The sequence below is a fragment of the Apis florea genome, unplaced genomic scaffold (assembly GCF_048593485.1).
Source record: "Apis florea isolate Af1SG1 unplaced genomic scaffold, ASM4859348v1 contig_2190_pilon, whole genome shotgun sequence".
NCBI lineage: Eukaryota > Metazoa > Arthropoda > Insecta > Hymenoptera > Apidae > Apis > Apis florea.
The window spans coordinates 1,895,660-1,915,599 of NW_028256541.1; the positions used below are offsets into that span (position 1 = coordinate 1,895,660).

At 34.7% G+C, this 19,940-nt stretch overlaps 1 protein-coding gene across 7 annotated transcripts in view; it reads left to right on the forward strand.

Moving 5' to 3' along the window:
• Window positions 1–3,259: 3,259 nt before the first annotated feature.
• rdgA (retinal degeneration A) overlaps window positions 3,260–19,940 on the forward strand; it is a 73,986-nt gene continuing 57,305 nt past the window's right edge. For 4 of the 7 annotated variants that reach the window (XR_015294856.1, XR_015294855.1, XR_015294857.1 and 1 more), the window contains exons 1-2: window positions 3,266–4,623; window positions 19,682–19,823. Coding sequence is in view for 2 of the 7 variants with exons in the window: in XM_086916318.1 (XP_086772444.1) it covers window positions 3,524–4,623; window positions 19,682–19,823 (1,242 nt within the window). In the remaining 5 variants the exon portion in view is untranslated. Of the gene's footprint in view, window positions 4,624–19,681; window positions 19,824–19,940 lie in introns of all 7 variants that reach the window. The other 3 variants (XR_015294859.1, XR_015294861.1, XM_086916341.1) reach the window with 2 other exon arrangements.

Here is a 19,940-nt window from a genome sequence, read left to right on the forward strand (position 1 = left end):
AGAAGAAGATTGAGATTCATGTTTATATCCATTTGAATTTTATAATCCACGTGGAATTGATGGAACAAGAAGAATAATCGTATGGAAGAATAATAAGAAATTTGAAGATTCATGGATACCCATTTGTCTTTCTAATCATTTCTGTTATACGTTGCTATACCATCCTGTAATTCAATGGATGGAAATCGATGGAAAAATAACAGATTCGAAGATTTAAAGGATTTGGTTATGCACCGTGAATCGGAAACTTGAGAGGATTTTATTCAATCTCGAGAGAACGAAGGGAGAATAAAGCGAACGATCTTATTGGGGCAAAGAATTGTAGAATTAAGGAATCAAGCGTGAATTTTATTCAACCGTAGGAATCTTTGAGAAATAGGCGTGTCTTATTCGATGGAAAGATAATTTTATCATTTAAAAAATTCTGTAACCTTATCTATAAATATTATGACATCGGATATTTGCTCGTATCGTATCGAAAGCGATCCTCGTTCAATTTCGATTAAATAAATATTATTTCTACAATAAGACGACAAAAAGATTGGAAAAATCAAGCACAATAAAACATCTTTTTGTTCGAAGATTCCTTCTCGTCATCGAATCCTTTGATAATCAATAATGCAAATTAGCATTGTTTGGTATTATTCATAAATTTTAACAAAATTTCTCAACACGTTACAGATATTATCCAAACAAGCGTTCCGTTCTCGCTAAATCTAAATATCGACTCGGGCAATTAATAAAAACGATACTGCAAACAAATCCCACTTCGATCCACTTTTATCCTTAAATCCCATCCAATTCAAAATTACAATTCTCGAAATTCACACCGCCGCGAATCGACGCTTCGTGACGCGTGCTCAAAAATTCATCGCGAATTCAGAAGAAGAGAAAAGCCTAAAAACGACGACACCCGTCGTCTGAACGTCTCTGGAGGCTCTCTCTCTCTCTCTCTCTCTCTCCTCCAGAGGAAGAGAGCGCCTGCACACGTGTCTGCCCTTCCTGCGTCACACACGCTTCCCTGTGTGGTTGGCCACGTAGCGCAATCTCCAATTCGTCGCCGTTCGTGGCATCGCCTCGTCTCGCGTGTCCGTGTGCACGAGCACAGCCGGAAGAATCCGGCGGAGGGCGCATGTCTGACCGACGGAAGGCTCGGAGGGCGCGAGCAAGAGGGTAGCGCGAGGGTTAGAGGGAGAGGCGAGAGTTCCACCCCCTCCCACCCGTGGCATCCGCCACCGCCGAGCCCTGGTCACTAGTCCGACCAGTCTACCCTGTCACGCCACGTTACGCGTAACGTCGCTCTCGTCTCGTTCTCTTTTTCAAAAAGTATCATCCCCTCCCTCCTCTCCTCCCCTCCCCCTCGCCCGAAATCGCTCTCTCCCCCCTTTCTCTCGAGGCCAGAGAGAGAGAGAGAGAGAGAGAGAGAGGGACCAATCGCAACCGGTTCTAGAAAAAGTAACGAGAAAAACGAGATCCGCTTTTCCTCGAGAGAGAGAGAGAGAGAGAGAGAGAGAAAGAGAGAGAGAGAGAGAGAGAGAGAGAGAGGAGAGCGAGACACGTTGGAGCCGCGGGTAGCGTGACCGCGTGCACGCTTTTCCTCTCGGCCCGGATTCGAACGAGTTTGGATGTTGTCACGCGGTGAACAGAGAAGCGAACGATTCGAGAATAAGATGTTTCGAGATAAACAAAGCAACGTGGACATACGTTATGGGGACATAATTCGTGTTTCGACGGATCGTTGAACCCCGCAGTATTCACCTTTTCCCCTTCTTTCTCTCTCTCTCTTCCCGTTCGGAAAGACGTGTCGAATTGGTTGAACGGGAGGATTCTTGAAACGGAGACAGGTTAAGAGCGTGATACTGAATCGGCAAGCCGAGAAATTAAGTTTCACGGGGCTGGAAAGCCTACCGATCGATGCTGCCAGTCACTCGAGAGGAGAGTGTCTCGACGACGAGAGTGGAAGTGATGAAGCGAGACCCCGTTTCGACGAAGCTGTTTCACGTGCGTTCGGGGTCGTCGACGGTTCCTGGCGGACGCGTGACCTTCGACTATGGTTCACTGGGTCTGTGAACGCTCCTCTGAGGAGGCGAAGATCGGCGAAAGGAGGGGATTCGCGAAAATTTTCTTTCTAACGTTCGTTGTCGTTCTCTCCGCTGTGTGTTTAATTTTACTCGATGATTCGACGAGGTGGTGAGGTGGTTTTCGAGATTGCGAGAGATTTAACAGCGAGAAACGGAAAACGTACGAAACGATATCTCTTATTCCTCGATGCTATTCGTCTCTGAAATTGTCTGCTCGACCGAGAACGGTTGAAAACTTTAGTCGAGATTGAACAACGACCAGAGTTTGTTTTGAAACTGTGTTTCGGTGTGAAGGAAAGAAGTAGGAAAAACTTTCTTGTTTCCACGTGTTTAAGCGGGTCTGGTATGGTACAAGGTGAGCTCGGCGATTAAGGGGAACAACCTTGAATAAAGTTCATTTTCCCTCACGTGGGTGGTTTAATTTGAGATAATATGAATCGGTGGAAGCGGTGATGAGGAAATTCCGTTGTCCAGGGAAAGGAGCTTAAATTGCAAATGCTGATGGATCGAGGACACCGTCGTCTATCCACGTGGCGTCGGATCTGTTCCGGATCGGAATGTAATTTTATCAAATAGATCCGCGCCATCGTCGAACGAGGTTCAGCCGCAAAACATCTTGCAAGCCGAGTTCTCGAATACCGTGCACTCGTTAATTAATTAATTCGTCCTCCCGTTGGAATAAAGATTACGATGAAACGACTTATCATCTGAAACAATCTCTTCCTTTTCTTTCTTTTTTTCTTTTCCATTTGACGGAACATTTGACGCTTCGAAGCGAAGCGGAGTAATTTGAACGGAACTTTCTGCATCGACGTTTGTTAAAAATAGAATCCTTATCGATTATCAAGTTATCGAGTTACGACGAAAAAAAGGGGGAAAAAGAGGAACCGTATATTATTGAAACGAATCTTTAATTGCCAAAAGAGAAGAAACGAGACAGATAATCTTATTAATTGTTGTGCCGCGCACGATTAGCGATTCTCAACAGTTTCCTCGAGACAATCAAGAAAACGCATACAATCGAGACAAAAATTGAACAATCCCTCGATGATAGACGTGTATTAAATTAAAGAAAAGAAAAAAAAAACACGAGAAGAATTCAGCCAAGTCGAAGAAGGCGTCCAAAGCCGAACGCACGAGCACGTCGAGGTGACTTATGATGGGCTGCAGACCGGCAGCTAAGTCGAAGGTGGTGGAAGGGTGCGGTCGCGGGCAGCTCGAGGCGGCTTTCACGTCGCCGAGGTGTAACGAGGTGATCATCATCGAGCCTCCCAGCGAGACGACGATCGTTCAGAAGCGAGAGGATCGGGGTTCGAGCGGCGCAGCCGGGGCGGAGGAGGAAGAGGAGGAAGAGGAGGTCGGCAAGGAGCGAGATTGTCCTCCCTCGGATTGGGCGAGGTCGAGGTTCGAGTCCAGTTTCAACAGATAGCTGCCAAGTGAGGATGCAGAGGCTGCGCTCGACCTTCAAGAGGTCGCGCACCCCGACGGGAGCGGAAATGAAGTCGCAGTCGAGCCTCGAGGTGCCGAAGCAAGTGAGGTCCGCCTCGTTCGACGAGATCCAGTTGGAGGCTAAGCGGCACGACGACGCGAGGGACGCCAGATCGACCAGGACCACCTCCTCCTCGTCCTCCTCCTGTTCACCGGCCAGGTCCCAAGACTCGTCGCGGGGCAGGCGATCCGCGACCCTGAGGGTGCCCCAGCTGCAGAGCGGCCAACGATCGAAGAGCTTCGACGTGCAGAGCGAGAGGGGATCGTATGGGTCCTCCTCGAGTCAGCAGTCGTCGCTGGGAAGGGAGGTTCGAAGGCCCGAGACGCCCACGATCCAAGTGTCCGGTTGTTATCACTGTGCCTGCGTGGAGGAGTACAAGAACCTGGCCAGGGACGAGGATGACCCTTCGTCGAGGGAGGAGCTCGAGGACGAAGTGGGCGAGGGCGAGGACACCTCGGAGGACGAGGACTCCGAGTTGGTGGACAGAAGCGAGGGTAGCCCCGAGATCAGGGTCACTTTGGCCACGTTCACCGAAAGGGAGCCCGACCTGGTGATCGAAACGACATCGTCGTCACCACCGCCTGCCCTGGTCCCAGAGATGGTGCGAGAGGACACCGCGTGGGACACCGGCGAGGTGAGAGGCGGCCTGTTCCCGTCCAGGGAACGCAGAAGGTCGATCTCCTCGCCTAAACTCGCCCGACAAGAGGCTCTGACCTCGTACCCTGTCGAGCTACCTACCGTGGTCAGCTCGACCGAGGACGAGGAGAAGGCGGAAGAGGAGGAGGACGAGGAGGAGTTGAGCCACGTTGGATCGGGCAAGTGCAAGTTCGTCGTCAGGGATATCTTTCTTACCGTGCCGGAGCTGAAAAGGGATCGGGCCGCGTCCGTGGACTCGTGCTTCAACAATAAAAATGGGCACAGCGAGGACACCGACACGTTGGCCGTCCCTCAACAAAGTATACGGTCGAAGAGCGTCGATATCGTTCTGCCTACCGAGGCGCAGACGAGATACACGGCTCTGCTGCCTGGCACCGAGGCTCGACCTCCAAGAGGGTGGGTACGTCTGGTGAATGGAACAAGATCCCTTGTTCCCAATACTTTCAATTTTCTGAATGTTCCTCCATTTCAATTCCTGCTCGTATTCTCTATCATCGTCTCTCCTTTTCTACCTCTCTCTCTCTCTCTCTTTTTTCTTCGTATTTGGTGTTTATTATTGTTCGTGCTTTTTGACTTGTTATGTAGCCCTTTTATATACGTATGTATGCCGTGTATGTGTGTTTAATTGTTTTTCGCTGATTCGTGGATGATGCTGCAATCGTTGAAACTTTAATACGAGAACGATCCAATACGGCATCGAATGCATTTGTAATGCGTGCATTCGTAATAGCGATTGTTGTTGTTTCCAAGCTTTGAAGAAAGGAATGACCCTCTCTAACGGGTTTGCATTAATTACTTCGATGAGATGGGATCAATTTGCACGCGTTTGCTTGAACATGTTGTGTGTACGTTAATTGTAACTCGTCCCGGTGATAAAAATATACGAATACTTCTTCGTCGATTCTACGTTTTCAATTCTAAAAAAAAAAAAAAAAAGAAGCGCATTATTGTTTATTATGGCCAATTCGCCACCAACAACTTTCATCCTTAAACACACTCCGCGATTATTCGCCGACAAAGTTGGAGAAGAAACGTGGCGGTATTACGAGAACAATTTCCAAGCCACTTTTAAGGGCCGTTTCACTGGGCTTCATAGTTACATCATTTAAAGTTTTATTTTCGTTTCGTAAGTTTTATTGAATTTAGGTATATAACGCCAGAAATAAATCTTGATAAAGACGCCACATTGTGGAACAAGCTGGGCTATTTTTATGCTACTTACGAAAATAGAGAAAGGAAGGAGAAACGAAAGAATTGGTTCATAAAATTCTTCGTTTCCGCAGCTTTCCCTCCCTCGTGCAGTTTACGCGCACGGTTCAATCGAAGGCAATTTAATTTTACCGCTGCTACGTTTACGATATCGGCGTCTTTTGTTGCTCTCCGAGCAAGCCTTTTCTATTTCGGGAAGATTAAGACGTCAACGATTCGAGGGAGAGAGAAGTTGATTAGAACTCCAACGCGTTTAATTGAACTACGTACAGACGTATAGCTCTCATTGTGGCCGCTGTAACTCGATGGATTGTTGAGCTTCTCGGGTCGAAGTTGAGGTCTTTTGGAACCCGTACGAAAGTGGATAACGAGATTTTTTAGTAGATTACAAGTACGTGGCATGTACATTGAATCGAACAATTTAAATATCGCGAATATAAATTCTATTAATTTTAATATTTTCTCAAAATTGCCAAACGATCTTGTCGATACTGATCGATATTGGCAATATGCTTGATTTTCAACTATTATTATATATCTATTTCTATATATCGGTTGAATATATGTGTTTCTCACTAGAACAACAAGAAGAAAGATAAAATTTGAAAAATTGGCAATAATAATGATAAATAAAGAATATAACGGAAAAAATTCTTGAAGCTGGTCATTTCAATAGGCGTAATATATTTGATATTAACTAATATTATGAAAAGAAGAAAAACAAATTGAAAATTGATTTCCTAATATTCAATTAATATTTTATTGGCTTCTCTCATAATGTTTTTACATCTTAAATCGTATATTATATAATTGTTTTTATCTGACTGTTTCTGGAACCATCATTATCTAGAAACACCGACTTTCACGATAGACCAATTACTTTTTCAATATTTCAACGTAATAAGCAAGAAAGGTGAAATTTTTACCGACTGCCATACCATCTTTTTGTTACGTTAGCAGGCAATGTCTACTCTCTCTTTGCATATTGCAAAAACTGCATTCAAATTTGTTTTTTAGGCATGGTGAGAAATGCGGAGAATCAATCGTATATTTCGATGTAAATTCCTTCTTACAGAGATACATCACAAGACTTTATTATTATCGCAAATTCTGCAAAATATCTGATACAATTTTGTGATTGGACCTTTTTCAATTCTCAGATATTGTGATTGAAATGCGGATATTCATGATTTTTCGTGAACATTATTAAAGAAAAGGGATGTAAATAGAGATTTGCCTCGTTTATCAGATATCTATTGTTATTTTGAACGCTCTTCGTATCGAATACTTTTATTTCCCAATCGAAATTTTCCATGTGCTCTTAGTAAAATTTAATAACCTGAATTATATATTTAATAACAAGTTTATTATTTTTATCAATAATTCATTTTCCCTTTATTTCGATTAACACACGCTGTTATTTTTTATTTTTGCCAAATTTTCCTTTAACTAACGTGGTGATTGATGATATACAATACACACGAGTGTCTAAATAATTTCCAAACATTTTCAACTGGATTTAATTGCCTGGTATAACGTATCATAATATACAAATAATTAATATTTGTGAAATACATGTTATAAATGTTAACAGTTGATAAAATTTGCCATTTAAATTTTTTTTACCTCTAAATTAATTGCAAATTAATTTTTTGTTCAAATTATTTAAAAACTGTATTAAGAACTAGTATTATCGCGTTGCGTCCAGGTTATAAATATACTTGAACTTACTTTTCTTTGTATCTAAGAATGATCGAAACTCGATTTAGAGTCGTTGATTTCCCGAAAGAGAATCGATGGAGAGGATTTGTATCTCATAAAATTAGTGTTATCGCGTCTATGAAAAACGCGATATGGAAATTACGGCGGTCTTAATTTGGGCGGAGTGGTGTTTATGGATCGATCACGTTCTTTTTTTCCCAATATCCTCCCATTCATCTTTCGCCCTCGTTACTCGATCCGTTTTCGCAACAAGAATATTAATTAAATTTTACGATTCAACAACGGATGGATATCGTTTTAGGTTGCAGACCATCGTTTTAGATCGGGCAATTTTACGAACCATTGAGCGCGCATACATCCGACCAATCTTTTTCACATAAAATGTAACTGTATTTTTTTTTTTTTTTTTTTTTTCGTGAAAATAAAACAACAATTTTATTGCAATAATTTTTATCGTACGATAATAAAAATCGTCGAGATAATATTTCACGTCTCGTGAACACATTTGAGATGAATAATTACATACAATTCTAATCTGATTTTTCCAGAGATTCAGAATGAGAATAAAGTTGGATAATTATTATCGTTATTCTTATCAAGCATCCGTGTTCCCTTGGTGCACTTACTCACAACTATAAATCCCTTAACCCCTTCATTATGCACGATTTAAATACATAAATAGACGACCTCTTTGCATTGTTGCGAAAAATCATTGCTAGACCTTGTTATTTCAATGCTGTAACAGAGATGTTAGTGAAGGTGTATGCTCCTTTTTGAAACACTTCTTTTTCAAACTTTGCTTAAAAATTGCATATAGCGAGTCTTTTCTTATGACAAACAAAGAAGCAACGTAATAAAAATATATTTTTCATATCCTCGTATCACAAGATTCTTTAATTTTTAAAATCTATATAAATTTCAATCGATTAAATCGAGATAGAAATATACAGATATATAATCACAAAAATCTTCACCTTATTTATCTTACAAATCTTATCTTTTCCAAGAAAATTTCATTTATTTCGAATAATCTGATTTTAATGAAAATTTATACATATATTTATACATATATATATATATAGTGAATAATGGATGGAGTAATTTATTTTTTGACGCAAAAACCTCTTTCAATGCGAGAAATCAACCCTCGAATTTTTATCATTTTCTCACGTTTACAATTTAGTTTGAAAATATTTTTTATAATAAAATGATAGAATATTAAAAAACACGAATATTTTATAGTTTAAAATTTCATTCTATTTTCGCATATATTACAAAGTTATAAAAAAAATATTGAAAAAAAAAAAAAATGAAAATAGAAATTGAAATTTCATGCATTGATTTCAATTCCTCGAGGTGATGTTTCAGTAATGAAAAAATCATTTCGTATAATCGTACCGTAATCCATTATGATTCGTATTTACTTCATATAAAACAGAATTATCGTTTAATTTTTAACAATTTCTTAATTAAATTCAAAATATAGATGAACATTTCTCCGATCGACTATTTATTAATTATTTATATAACAAAAGCATATTCTTTTATGACGTTTTTAAAAAATAATAAAAATAAATAGTTCAAAACGAGTTCGAGACGAATTCAATTTCAAAAAAATAACAATCATTTCCCTAATTAGATGCAACACAAATTTATCTTAGCACGCAGTTTTACATTGATATTTTCTTCTACCAAACAAATTATTTCCACTCGTTAGATCTATTATTTAACAAGTTTTCAATGGCTCGATAAGAAGTGGACGGTTCTCTTTCCTAGTTTTAATCAATTTAATCAGAGTCAATCGTATCGGAAGTATCCTCTCATCGTGTTTCTGGAAGCAGAGATTAAATTTCACCGAGCTTCCTTCCACGGAACTTTATCGTTTCACCGATTTTAATTCAAACGAGGCAGCCAACTTTCCAAAAGTTGAAGGAACTATCTCTCGGGATCGAAAGTCGTATCCTATTGAAAGAGAGAGAGAGAGAGAGAGAAATAAAAAAAAAGTGTTTCGTTGTGTCGAGAAATTCGAGTAGATTTTTCACTATCAACTATCATTGATGGACGAAATCAGCCGCTTCGTTTCGATGAGCTTCGCTTCCAGTGAATGAATTACGAGACGAATAAATATTTACGCGAATGATTTATGTTGTTTAATTTCTAACGTTTAAACTCTACTCTCGCTCGTTTAATATCGAGTCGAATCCAAACTTACACGATATGATTTTCTAATATCTCTCAATATTTAAAAAAGGAAAGAATAAAATTGTTTGGAAAGGGAAGCAGGAAAAGGAAGTTTTTGAAGAATTAAAAATATGACTAAAAAATGGTGATATTTTTGGAAAATCGATTTTCCATGGGAACGAAATATTATCTGATGATACAAAGAATTTTTTTCCCCCTTATAAAATTAGTTAATAATTTGTATGGTAAATCTAGTTTTAAAATGATATAAATCTCATGGAAATTATTTCGAGAAATTGATATTTATATTATTAAGAAAAGAATAACTTTCTTTTTATATTTTTAATTACATTCTCAGTGTTCAATATTTGGTTCGCTTTAATCTATATAATCGCTCAATAAAAGAATTAGAATTGGAATTATTTTTAACCGAGCTATCTCATTCTCGATTAAACGAGAGAAATATTAAAATATATGATAAAATGGAGATATAAAATTTTATCTCTGTCTATATTGAATACAGATTCTGGAATTGTCCCACAAGTTTTAATCGAGCCAATGGTAACGTTACAATCCCATCATTGGCACACACAACGTACACATCATCGTGGTTAAATCCATATTTTATTACGAATAAACGCCCATATTTCCCAAATAATCGGGAACGCTGCAAGCAACGAATAACGCGTGCATTAACATCTCTCAACTTTTGATTTACGATTTCCTCTTCGATCGAGTCTCTCTTCATTTCGAGGAACGATCGAGAAATGAAACACTTTTCAATGGTCTGAGCGGGAAATGCAACGGCAGCCTCCTCCTCGGATAACGAACGCTCGAAATCGAATTACGGATGGAGGGAATTAGCCGGATACGCGATACCCTTCTCCCTCACGAAAACTGCCATTCCACCTTGAAAAGACGATCGTCCTTGCAATTAGAAAGCCGTTCGAGGAAACGGTTTAAATCTAGTTCTCGCGGATTCGTCAATCTTAACTCGTTAATCTTAAAAACTGAAAATACAATGAACAATTATAGAACAATTATATGTTTAACTTCAACAGTTTATTGTATATTTCTATTTCTGTCAGATGACTAATGGTGGTTGATAAAACGTAAGGTTCGCATTAAGAGGGAAGAAAGATAAAAATTGAAAGGTTGATTAAGCAAACGAAGCCAAACTTTTTTGTTTGTGATATTATGGTATTGAAAGTTGAATGAGATCAATTGTTTTTTGCGTAAATAAAAATATTTATATTATATAATTTTATAAAATATTTATATTTGATGTTATTTATCAAGAAATTCGTCCATTTTTTTTTTAGGTTTTTTTTTTTTTTTTTTTTAATCCGAATTGATGAAGTGAGAAAATTGATTTTGAATATTTCTCGAAATTTTGGAAAAAGATTGCTCGGATTGTTTTAAAGTTCATGATTTATTGAAATCAGTGACAATCTTCGCGAAGTACATTATGAATTTAAATTATTCATAAAAGTGTTCGTTAATTACCGAGATAATTATCCGTAATAGGTCTAATTTATGAGTGAAAGAGTGATATCTTATACGAAAAATTCCTATTATTAATCGAATAATGTTTCAACAGATTAATAACTTTTCGACAAATAAATTTTTAAAAGTTATTATATCTGTAAGAATTAATATACACTTATTGATAAAAGTTAAGATACTAAATTAATCAAAGTGCATTATATTTCTCATCTTTGCTTATTCTTAGTTTGCAAGCAATTTGAAAAAAAAATTTGCTCATTAATATTATCTTTCTATTTTTTAGTTATTTTTAGTTCCAACCTATTCATCTCAGAAGATGAGAAATATAAATAAATTTGCATAATTAGTTTGTTTTTTAACTTGTCAGTACTTATTAAATTTTACGACTTTCAAATTTTATTTTGATATTTACAATGTTATTTTAATATCATTTTACTATTTACACAATTATTTATTTGTTAGAATTGTGCTACCACATTTTATTACCATAAATTATATGAATGATATCAAGAATTTATTGCACTTATTAGTTGTTATTTATATTATTTATTAAATCAATGGAGGAGATCATTTTTATTATTATAAATAAATAAAATTCTGAAATCAAAACATAAAGGAGTCGAGTGAAAGTTTTTATATTATTTTTTATTTAGAAGAAGAATCTTGAAGAATCTTGCCTCGGTGTAAAATTGTGTCGTACAACAGTGTGTTACAGCGAAGAATTTTTCCAATTCTCTAATCGAATTAAAGCGAGTATTAAATCGCGTTATATATTGGCTGTACTTTATCCAATAATTTATCTCTTTATCGATCATTATTTATCATTTTTATTTATTAACAATTGATCTCTTTCGACCGAAGGGATACTCTTTGAACTCGAAAACCAATTACGGATGCAATTATTAGTTTACAGAAGCTTTTGTAGATTTATCTTTTCGTTTTGCGCACGGTTTAATTAATTAATACGATTCGTATATGGATTAATTAGCCAGAGATATAATAATTTATTATTCTAATATTTTTTCGTACGCACGAGTGTATGAATGAAAAAATATTTGTCCTAAATATTTCGATTCAAATAACGCGATTAATCATCTTCCACGACGAAAAGTGTACGAAGTTGAGAATCGTGAACGAATCGAAATGTCGAGTTTATTTCGAAATTTTGAAAATTCATTTGTAAAACACGAATGATCATTTGTCACGCACGAGCATTAAATTCGAATAATTTATATTTCGAATACTCAATAAAGAAAAATTGATTAAGCGAATTATGAAAAGATTAAAGATTATATAATTTTACAGGACAATTTAATAAAAATGAGAATTTCCATTTTGAACGACGACACAAATTTTATTATACAATATTCATTAATTTTGCGCATCCAGAATAATCCCATTTAAATCTTTTTTCTAATTAATTCGTTATTATTTCACTCTCTCTCGAAAATTGATTTCGATTTTCGGGAGAACAATTGCTTGACAAATGGATTTTTCTTCTTAGATTTTTCCCTTTACTCTTGAAAAATGGCGAAACGATATTTCTTGTATTCGAAGTAACGAATCGCAATAAAGAAATTTATTATTCAAAAATCATCTCGGCCTGTTGATAAAAGATTCGATGCGTTTCGATTTGACGAATGGGAAATGAATTCTTCTAGAGGAGGATCGACTTTTGAATATTGAGAGGTCTCTGGGAAGGATCGTGTAGACACGAGCATAGGGGGTCTATTGGTAAATGAAATTTTCAGCCTCGGTATTACGGTCGCGTATCCTCGAGGGGATGCTTGTGAATCTTTAATGACCGCAAAGCGTTCATTATTAAAGGACTAATTCTACACAGCGCATCGTCCCGCAGCCGAGCCTCGTTATATTTAGAATTTATTCTACTGTTGTGCGCTCTCCTTTCCCTTCTTTGGTTTTTTTTTTTTTGGTGAGTTCATCATTCTCGCGAAATAATCTAATCGAATATTAATCATTGCTGTATTTATAAGTTTATTCAATTACGTTGTGAATCTCGATTTAAAAAAAAAAAGAAAACTAACGTAATTTTTAAAAATACGTCGTTTCAACGAAGGGGAAAGAAAATAATTCATTAGTAGAATAGAAACTCGCCATATTTCTGAAAATATGATGTGCAACAAGTTTTATTTGAAATTTCGGATAATTATTGATTCAATCTCTGTAATTTGTGTAAATATTAATATACAAATTCTTTTTCGACACATGATGCAAATCAAAAAGTTGAAAAAGAATTGAAACAATTGTATGCAGTGTAGTAATAGATAGAAGTTTTTATAGTTATCATACTTGATACATTAATATAGTTGCAATTGATAAATTTGATACATGTATTTTGATATATAATAGGTTATACACCGTAGATTCATAACGGATAGATAATAGCTCCTGAACTTAGCGTGTAGAATGGTGATTACTGAATTAATAATTCCTTCTTTGATTGCATAGACGCTTGTAGAACAGATATATTTCTACCTGCTTATAATCGATCTTCAATTAAGATTGAGATTATCCTAGAGATTGAGATATCGATTTATTAAAAATTAATAATTCCACTTCACATTTAACGATTTCACAAATGAAACAGAAAAATTCGATTTTTCCGTGGAAATTAAATTAAGATTATCCTATTTTTTTGACTCTTACGAAAAAGCATCTCTCTTTTTTAACAATTATTACGATTAAAATTTAATATCGATACAAAAAGAAAATTCGATAATGGTTGAGATAATATTTACTCGTAATTTATTTTCAAATTGAATTCTTCATATATGCACAGAATTTTCTATCGTATATATTATGAAAAAATTTCGAAGAATCGAAACGAAATTCGGTGTTTCGATTTTTTTTTCTTTTTTTTTTAAATCAATATATACATTTGTCTCAGTAAAATTTTTATTGCTCGAAGCACCGGTGGAAATCTTCTCGTAAAACTTTCTTCAGGAGCCTGCTCGTTTCGTTTCGTCTGTTTTATGGTTTCAACGTCCAGATGTCTTTTTCATCCATTCGTAAATGGTTGCTTTGTGAAAATTCTTGCTTTTTTTCTCAGGAGAGTCACGAGAAATCTCGTATTAATGCGTTATCCTTTTAAAAAGATCGGTATTTTTCAAGAAATGAAAAAACGACCGAAAGAAACTCATCGTAGATTTGCAAAATGTTTGTACAACGTGACTATAAACTTCATTCTAGCTAGGATGGCGCAAAAAGAATCATTCTATGAACAGAGTGGTGTATAATATTCCATTTCAAAACGAAATCTCTCAGTATTTCAAATTATTTAATTCTAGAACAAAACTTTTCGATCTGATTGAGAATAATTAAATCGGTTTATTAAGCTGATTATGATAAATTATTTTATATCAATTATCCTGATTTTGTGTGTAAAATGTAATAATCATAATATAATAATTTTGAAAATTGCTCGTTTCATTCATTCAAACAGCTTAATTAAAACTGTTGCCATATTTTCGTTACTAATTGCTATCGCTCTGATAATAATTACGCCCCACGCCTCGATCATTTTCAAACTCGACCACTTATAAATTCATCGTGGATTCGATTAACGATCGTATTAATCGAGATTAAGATTTAATTGGTTTAAATTCTCGTTGATAAATTTTTTTTTCAATTTGCTTTAATCCTTTAAATTAGAATGGAACTAAAAATCAATCGGGAAATCGCATAAAATATACCTCAGATTTTAATACCTCAGAATTCAAATTGCAAATTATTTTTTATCTCGATTAAACGCGATGTGGTTTGATTACGAAATAATTTTCTATTGAAATGAATCCACGTACGATCAATTTTAATAATTTTACAAGAAAATTTACATTGATTTTGGAAAATATGAAATCATTGTGTGAAAAGTATATGTATACAATAATTTATTTTTAATTTTATTAAAAGTTAAATGAGCTCTTAAATTTTTACTATTTTTCTTTCATGTTTTCTATACAATTTCAACTAGAAATATTTTTTACAACACGTTAATATTAAACCTTTTTATATTCTCGAAGTAATAGTCCATTGATAAAAAGATTATACGATTCATTAAAATCTATATTTGATTTTTCACATTATAAAAAAACGGAATTATTATCGATCCTCATAACACTTATTAATAATTATTTTTACGACTGATTGTAATATACATTTAAAAACGAAATCATTTTAATCATTTTGTTAGTATAAAAATAAAGAAATCTGCGAAAATAATTATAATTATTGTCGATATTTATGGCGTTACTTTTTTTTTTTTTAAATTAAAAAAGCAAAATTAATAAAAGATTTGACACAGTTATACAATTGGGAAAAATGATTGCAAACTTTTGATCGATAATGTACGTTTGATAATGGCAAATATGAAATAATAATAAATAATAGGATAAGGCAATGAATAAACGAATGGTTTTGGTACACTTTCATGAGTGAAAACAAATATGAAAGAAAAATTTTATAAATCACTATTTACCACGTTTTCCACACACGATGCTTAATGGCAGGAGAAAACAGAAAGAACGAAAGAACAATGGATGAACTGTTATTATTGGAACAATTCCCTCAATTTTTCATCGTCAACATTGGCCACATCTCCAACAATATTTTTTATTAAATACAAATTCATAATATGTGTTAAGGAAATACAATTATGTGTAAAAACTCGAAGCAATTTGTTTTATGAAAATTGTGATTATAATTTACGTATAATTTCAATCATTTGATCATGAAATATGGTTGAATTATTATACAAGCTGAATAATATAGTAATATAGTAAAATAATTAAATAAAAAATAATAATAAAATGTGATATTTTTCTTTTATATTAACAATGTGCAAAAAATTTTAAAAATTTTATTATTAAAAGTGTAAAGAACAAATGATAATGAAAGAATAGAACAATTAATCATCGTGTAAAAATAACACATTTTTTAATGTAAATTCCGTTATATTTTCCTCAATCTGTCAAATTTAAAACGCAAAATTCAATGTGAAACTCCACAACGAGAAAAAAATCATTTTTTTGTGCGATGAAAGATTATCTTAAATGCATGAAATTATAAATAAATCGGTTAATAATAAGAAAGAAATATGATTGTGCTTTCGACAAATATAATAAACTATTAATTATTTCTAATTTTACATAGTAATATTTCGTGATATATTCGTTCAAAAATATTCAAAAACAACGATTTAAAAAATAAAAATAAAAGCTAGTAAATAGATAATTTTTTTTTTTTTTGAAAAATATTTGTTCAAAACTATAAAAAACAAACATGTCATCATTTTGATAAAAATATAAAATTAGGAAAAGATTTTGTCGATATTTATAAGAAATGAACTGCGAATAATCTAGAACTATGATAGTCTGATGAGACAAACGTGATTTAAAATTTAAATCGAGTGGAAAATTCTGGGGATAGAAAATTCTCTACTAGATCTTATTAATAGAAGTGGATCATAAAAAAAATTTGAGAACTGGATCTTTAAATATCGATACAATTTCATTAAGTAATTTTTAAACGAAATTTCATCATATCTATATTTGAAGAAAGGAAGAATTTTTAGATCCACGTTTGGCCATCTATATCTTTATAGATATACACATACGTCTATTTTTCATGGAAGAAAAATCCGTTCCATTTCTCATCAACTTCGTTCAATAGGTATTAAATTGTAAAGCTAGTTGCCATTTCTTCGCGAAAGAAGTTAATCGTTAACATTCACTCTATCGTAGCAAGAAAGAAGGATAAAAAAGTTCACTTTGATCCGCACAATAGAACAATAGAAATTCGCAACATCTGTTCAGGGTTAATCCTCCCGTGTGAAACAAACGATAGCAAAGCGCTCCCAAACGAAAGCGAACCCAAGAAAAACGTCATTGCACCCTCTCTTTGATCCCACAAAGAGATGCAAATACCACCGAGGGATCCACGGTGGTGGAGTACAACATCAGATCCGGACACGATCGGACGAGTAATTTCCGCTTGTGACGTATAAACGGGAGACCTATACATTTCGTACATTTCGATTTTCCACGATTCAAAAGGATATCGCAACAGATCGTATCCCCCTCCCCCATCTACAGTTTACGAAAGAGAAGGAAGGGGGGGAGGAGGAGAGAGAGAGAGAGGATGAAACTACGTCATTTCGCGCTCCCATCTTTCTGTCTCGTGTTTGACCCAGATATCGCGGCAATTTCCGCGGACTAATTATGCAGAAAGCAAGCCCTCTGCACGAGAGGCGTCTTTACGCGAACGCGGCCTAAAATTTTTATACATAATCGTTTCCCAAAAAAAAAAAAAAAAAAGGGAAATCCGAGGGTGACTTTTGTCATTAAAGTTGCACGCTGTGACGCGCATTATGCTAGGGGTCGTGCCACTGAAATTTTAAACTGTCCTTCAATTTTTCACGACTGACACGATATTAACCTCGGTTCTTTTTTTTTTTTTTTTGGATGTTTCGTCGAACATGTCGAAGACGCGTCGTACCGTCGAGTTAATAAGGAAGAGTTAATATCGGTTGATTTCGAAATTCGCTTCTGTTGTTTATGGAACGTTTAACATTATTCGAACCAATAGAGAGAGAGAGAGAGGAGACAAGTTGGGTTAGGTTAGGTTATGTCTTGTCGTCGAGCAAGAAAAAATATATCGGTTAATTTCGAAATTCGCTCTTGTTGTTTATACAGCAGACCGTCCATTATCTGAACTAATAAAGAAACAAAATCGTTCGATATAAGGTTAGGTTAAGTTATTTCGGATAATGGGATTGTTGATGTAAGGATTCGGATGTGAGGATAAAAGTTTGTATCATAAAATTAGATTTTTCACCTGAGAAATTTTTTAATAATGCATACGCAATGATTCGTGATATAAATGGGAGCGAAAAAATTCTAAGATTCGAAATCAATAATGAAATTGATCGATTGAATGAGAAGTTTCGTTTTCGAGTAAATTAAAAAATTTGAAAATTTTACGAATGAAATTGGCCAATTTTTTATAAGATACGAATGTTTTTTTTTTTCAGTTCTTTAAAAACTGGAAAATTCATGTTCACATATATTCACATATATTCGTATTAAAAAATTCATCAATTTCACTTGTATTGTAAGTTTGAAAAATTTTCAAACTTATTCGAGATGATGATCTAAAATCGAGTATAAAGAAATGAAAAAATTATACAATTTCAAAATATAGAATCTCTCTAATCTCACTTGTACCATTTATCAATTTCTTCTGATTAATCTTTCATTTCACTCTTCTTCTTTTCAATTGATTGATTTTCCAACATCACATATTTTTGCCAATTCTATGAAAGAGATCCATCGCTTTCTAATTTTTTCGGCATTTTCGATCTTGTTTCAATAGTTTCAATATATTGTTTACAAGTGTACTATGTGAATGTACCCAACGTCAATTTCAAATTAAATTTTATTTACCGTTATATATTTGTATTTATTATATGAGTAAAGATAGCGTGCAATTTAAAGTATTCGAATAATGAAAGTTCTACCGTACAAATAACGGGTTGTGTTAAATTTAAAAAAAAAGTGTGTGGAAAGAATGTGAAAAATGGCGAATCGAATTTGGAATTTTCGTTTATTTTCTATCAGGTTCCCGTTGTCGTATATTTATAACATTTATTTATTATAATATAATGATATTATGTTATATTTTCATGATCGTTTGGTTAAGCATTTCGAATCTAATCGAATTTTATCGCGAAGAAAAAAAGTTTTTCTTAACTTTAAAACTTTAGATATGTAAAGATATGTAAAGATGGTATGGGCAGTTATTTAAATGTTCCATAAAGGGATAATAATTGAAAAAATTATGTAAAAATAAAGCGTAGAATATTTGTTTTTCGAATGTTAAACTAAATTATTTTGAGAATTGGAAATCAATTGATGAATGAAAAAAATGTTTTATTTTAGAAAGAATTCGAAAAAATTGTATTCAAATTTATCGTATTCTTCATCAAACGAATTCCACGTTAAAATACTTTTCCACTCTTCCACACATACACAATTAATGCTCGTATAATTTAATTTCCAATAATCAGAGTCTCAAAAGAAATTAAAAAATGTGAAAGTTGCCATTTTTGTTAAACATTCGAAGAATATCAAAGTACAAATGAAATATATTTTATATTTCTTACAAATTTTTAATATGTTTTATTTCTCCAAAACTTTGAACCTTGGAAAAGGTAAAATGTTATGCTTAATTACTATACGATTCAATTAAGAAAAAAGCATTTTTAGCGTAATAAGGATCGTCGTGTATTTAATTAACACTACAAAAAACGAGATCGTATCTCAAAAAAAAAAATAAATAAATAAAACCAAACCATATATATATATATATATACATACACATACATATACACGTATATCTTAATTACAAAAGCAATACTAATCATCAAGCTTGAGACAGAATCGTAACTCTGTATGACTGACAAGCACGATGAAATCGATAAAAACCCGCTTACTTCAGTGTCGTCTAACCGTTGTGACTCGTGAATCGATGTGTTATGACAGGTCAACTGTGCAGTTTGTTACGTTAATTCCTCCGTAGAACGATGAACATCTTGCCCCAAAACACGACGCAATTCCGTTTATCTATATCATTCATCGATGTAAACTCGAGGTTCCTGTATCGTGAATCGCTATTACCTTTTGTCCAAATCTCCCTTCTAACCTACACACGCATTGCCCGCGTCATAATGGAATTTCTGTAGAGGAATTAACGTCAACTGCAACAGCACGCCGAGGATATCGAAGTGTCACTTCGTAATCGAGTGTCTTGCACGTTTCAGAGGGAGAGAGGAGGGTGGAACGAGTGGTGGTCACCGCGAACCCCGATCAACGCCCGATTGGGGTACTGGTGCACTTAATGGAGAACATCTTTGGGTACCGACCTCAGCTTCCGGCGACTTCTGTTACGTCAACGACTGTTCGGTGAGTGCCACGGCCAAATAAACCAGTAGTTTCGAAGATTTGAGGGTGGACAGGAAAGGTTTGGGGTTATGTTTGGAATTGTGGATCGAGAATGCGGTTAATATTCGTTTGGGAAAT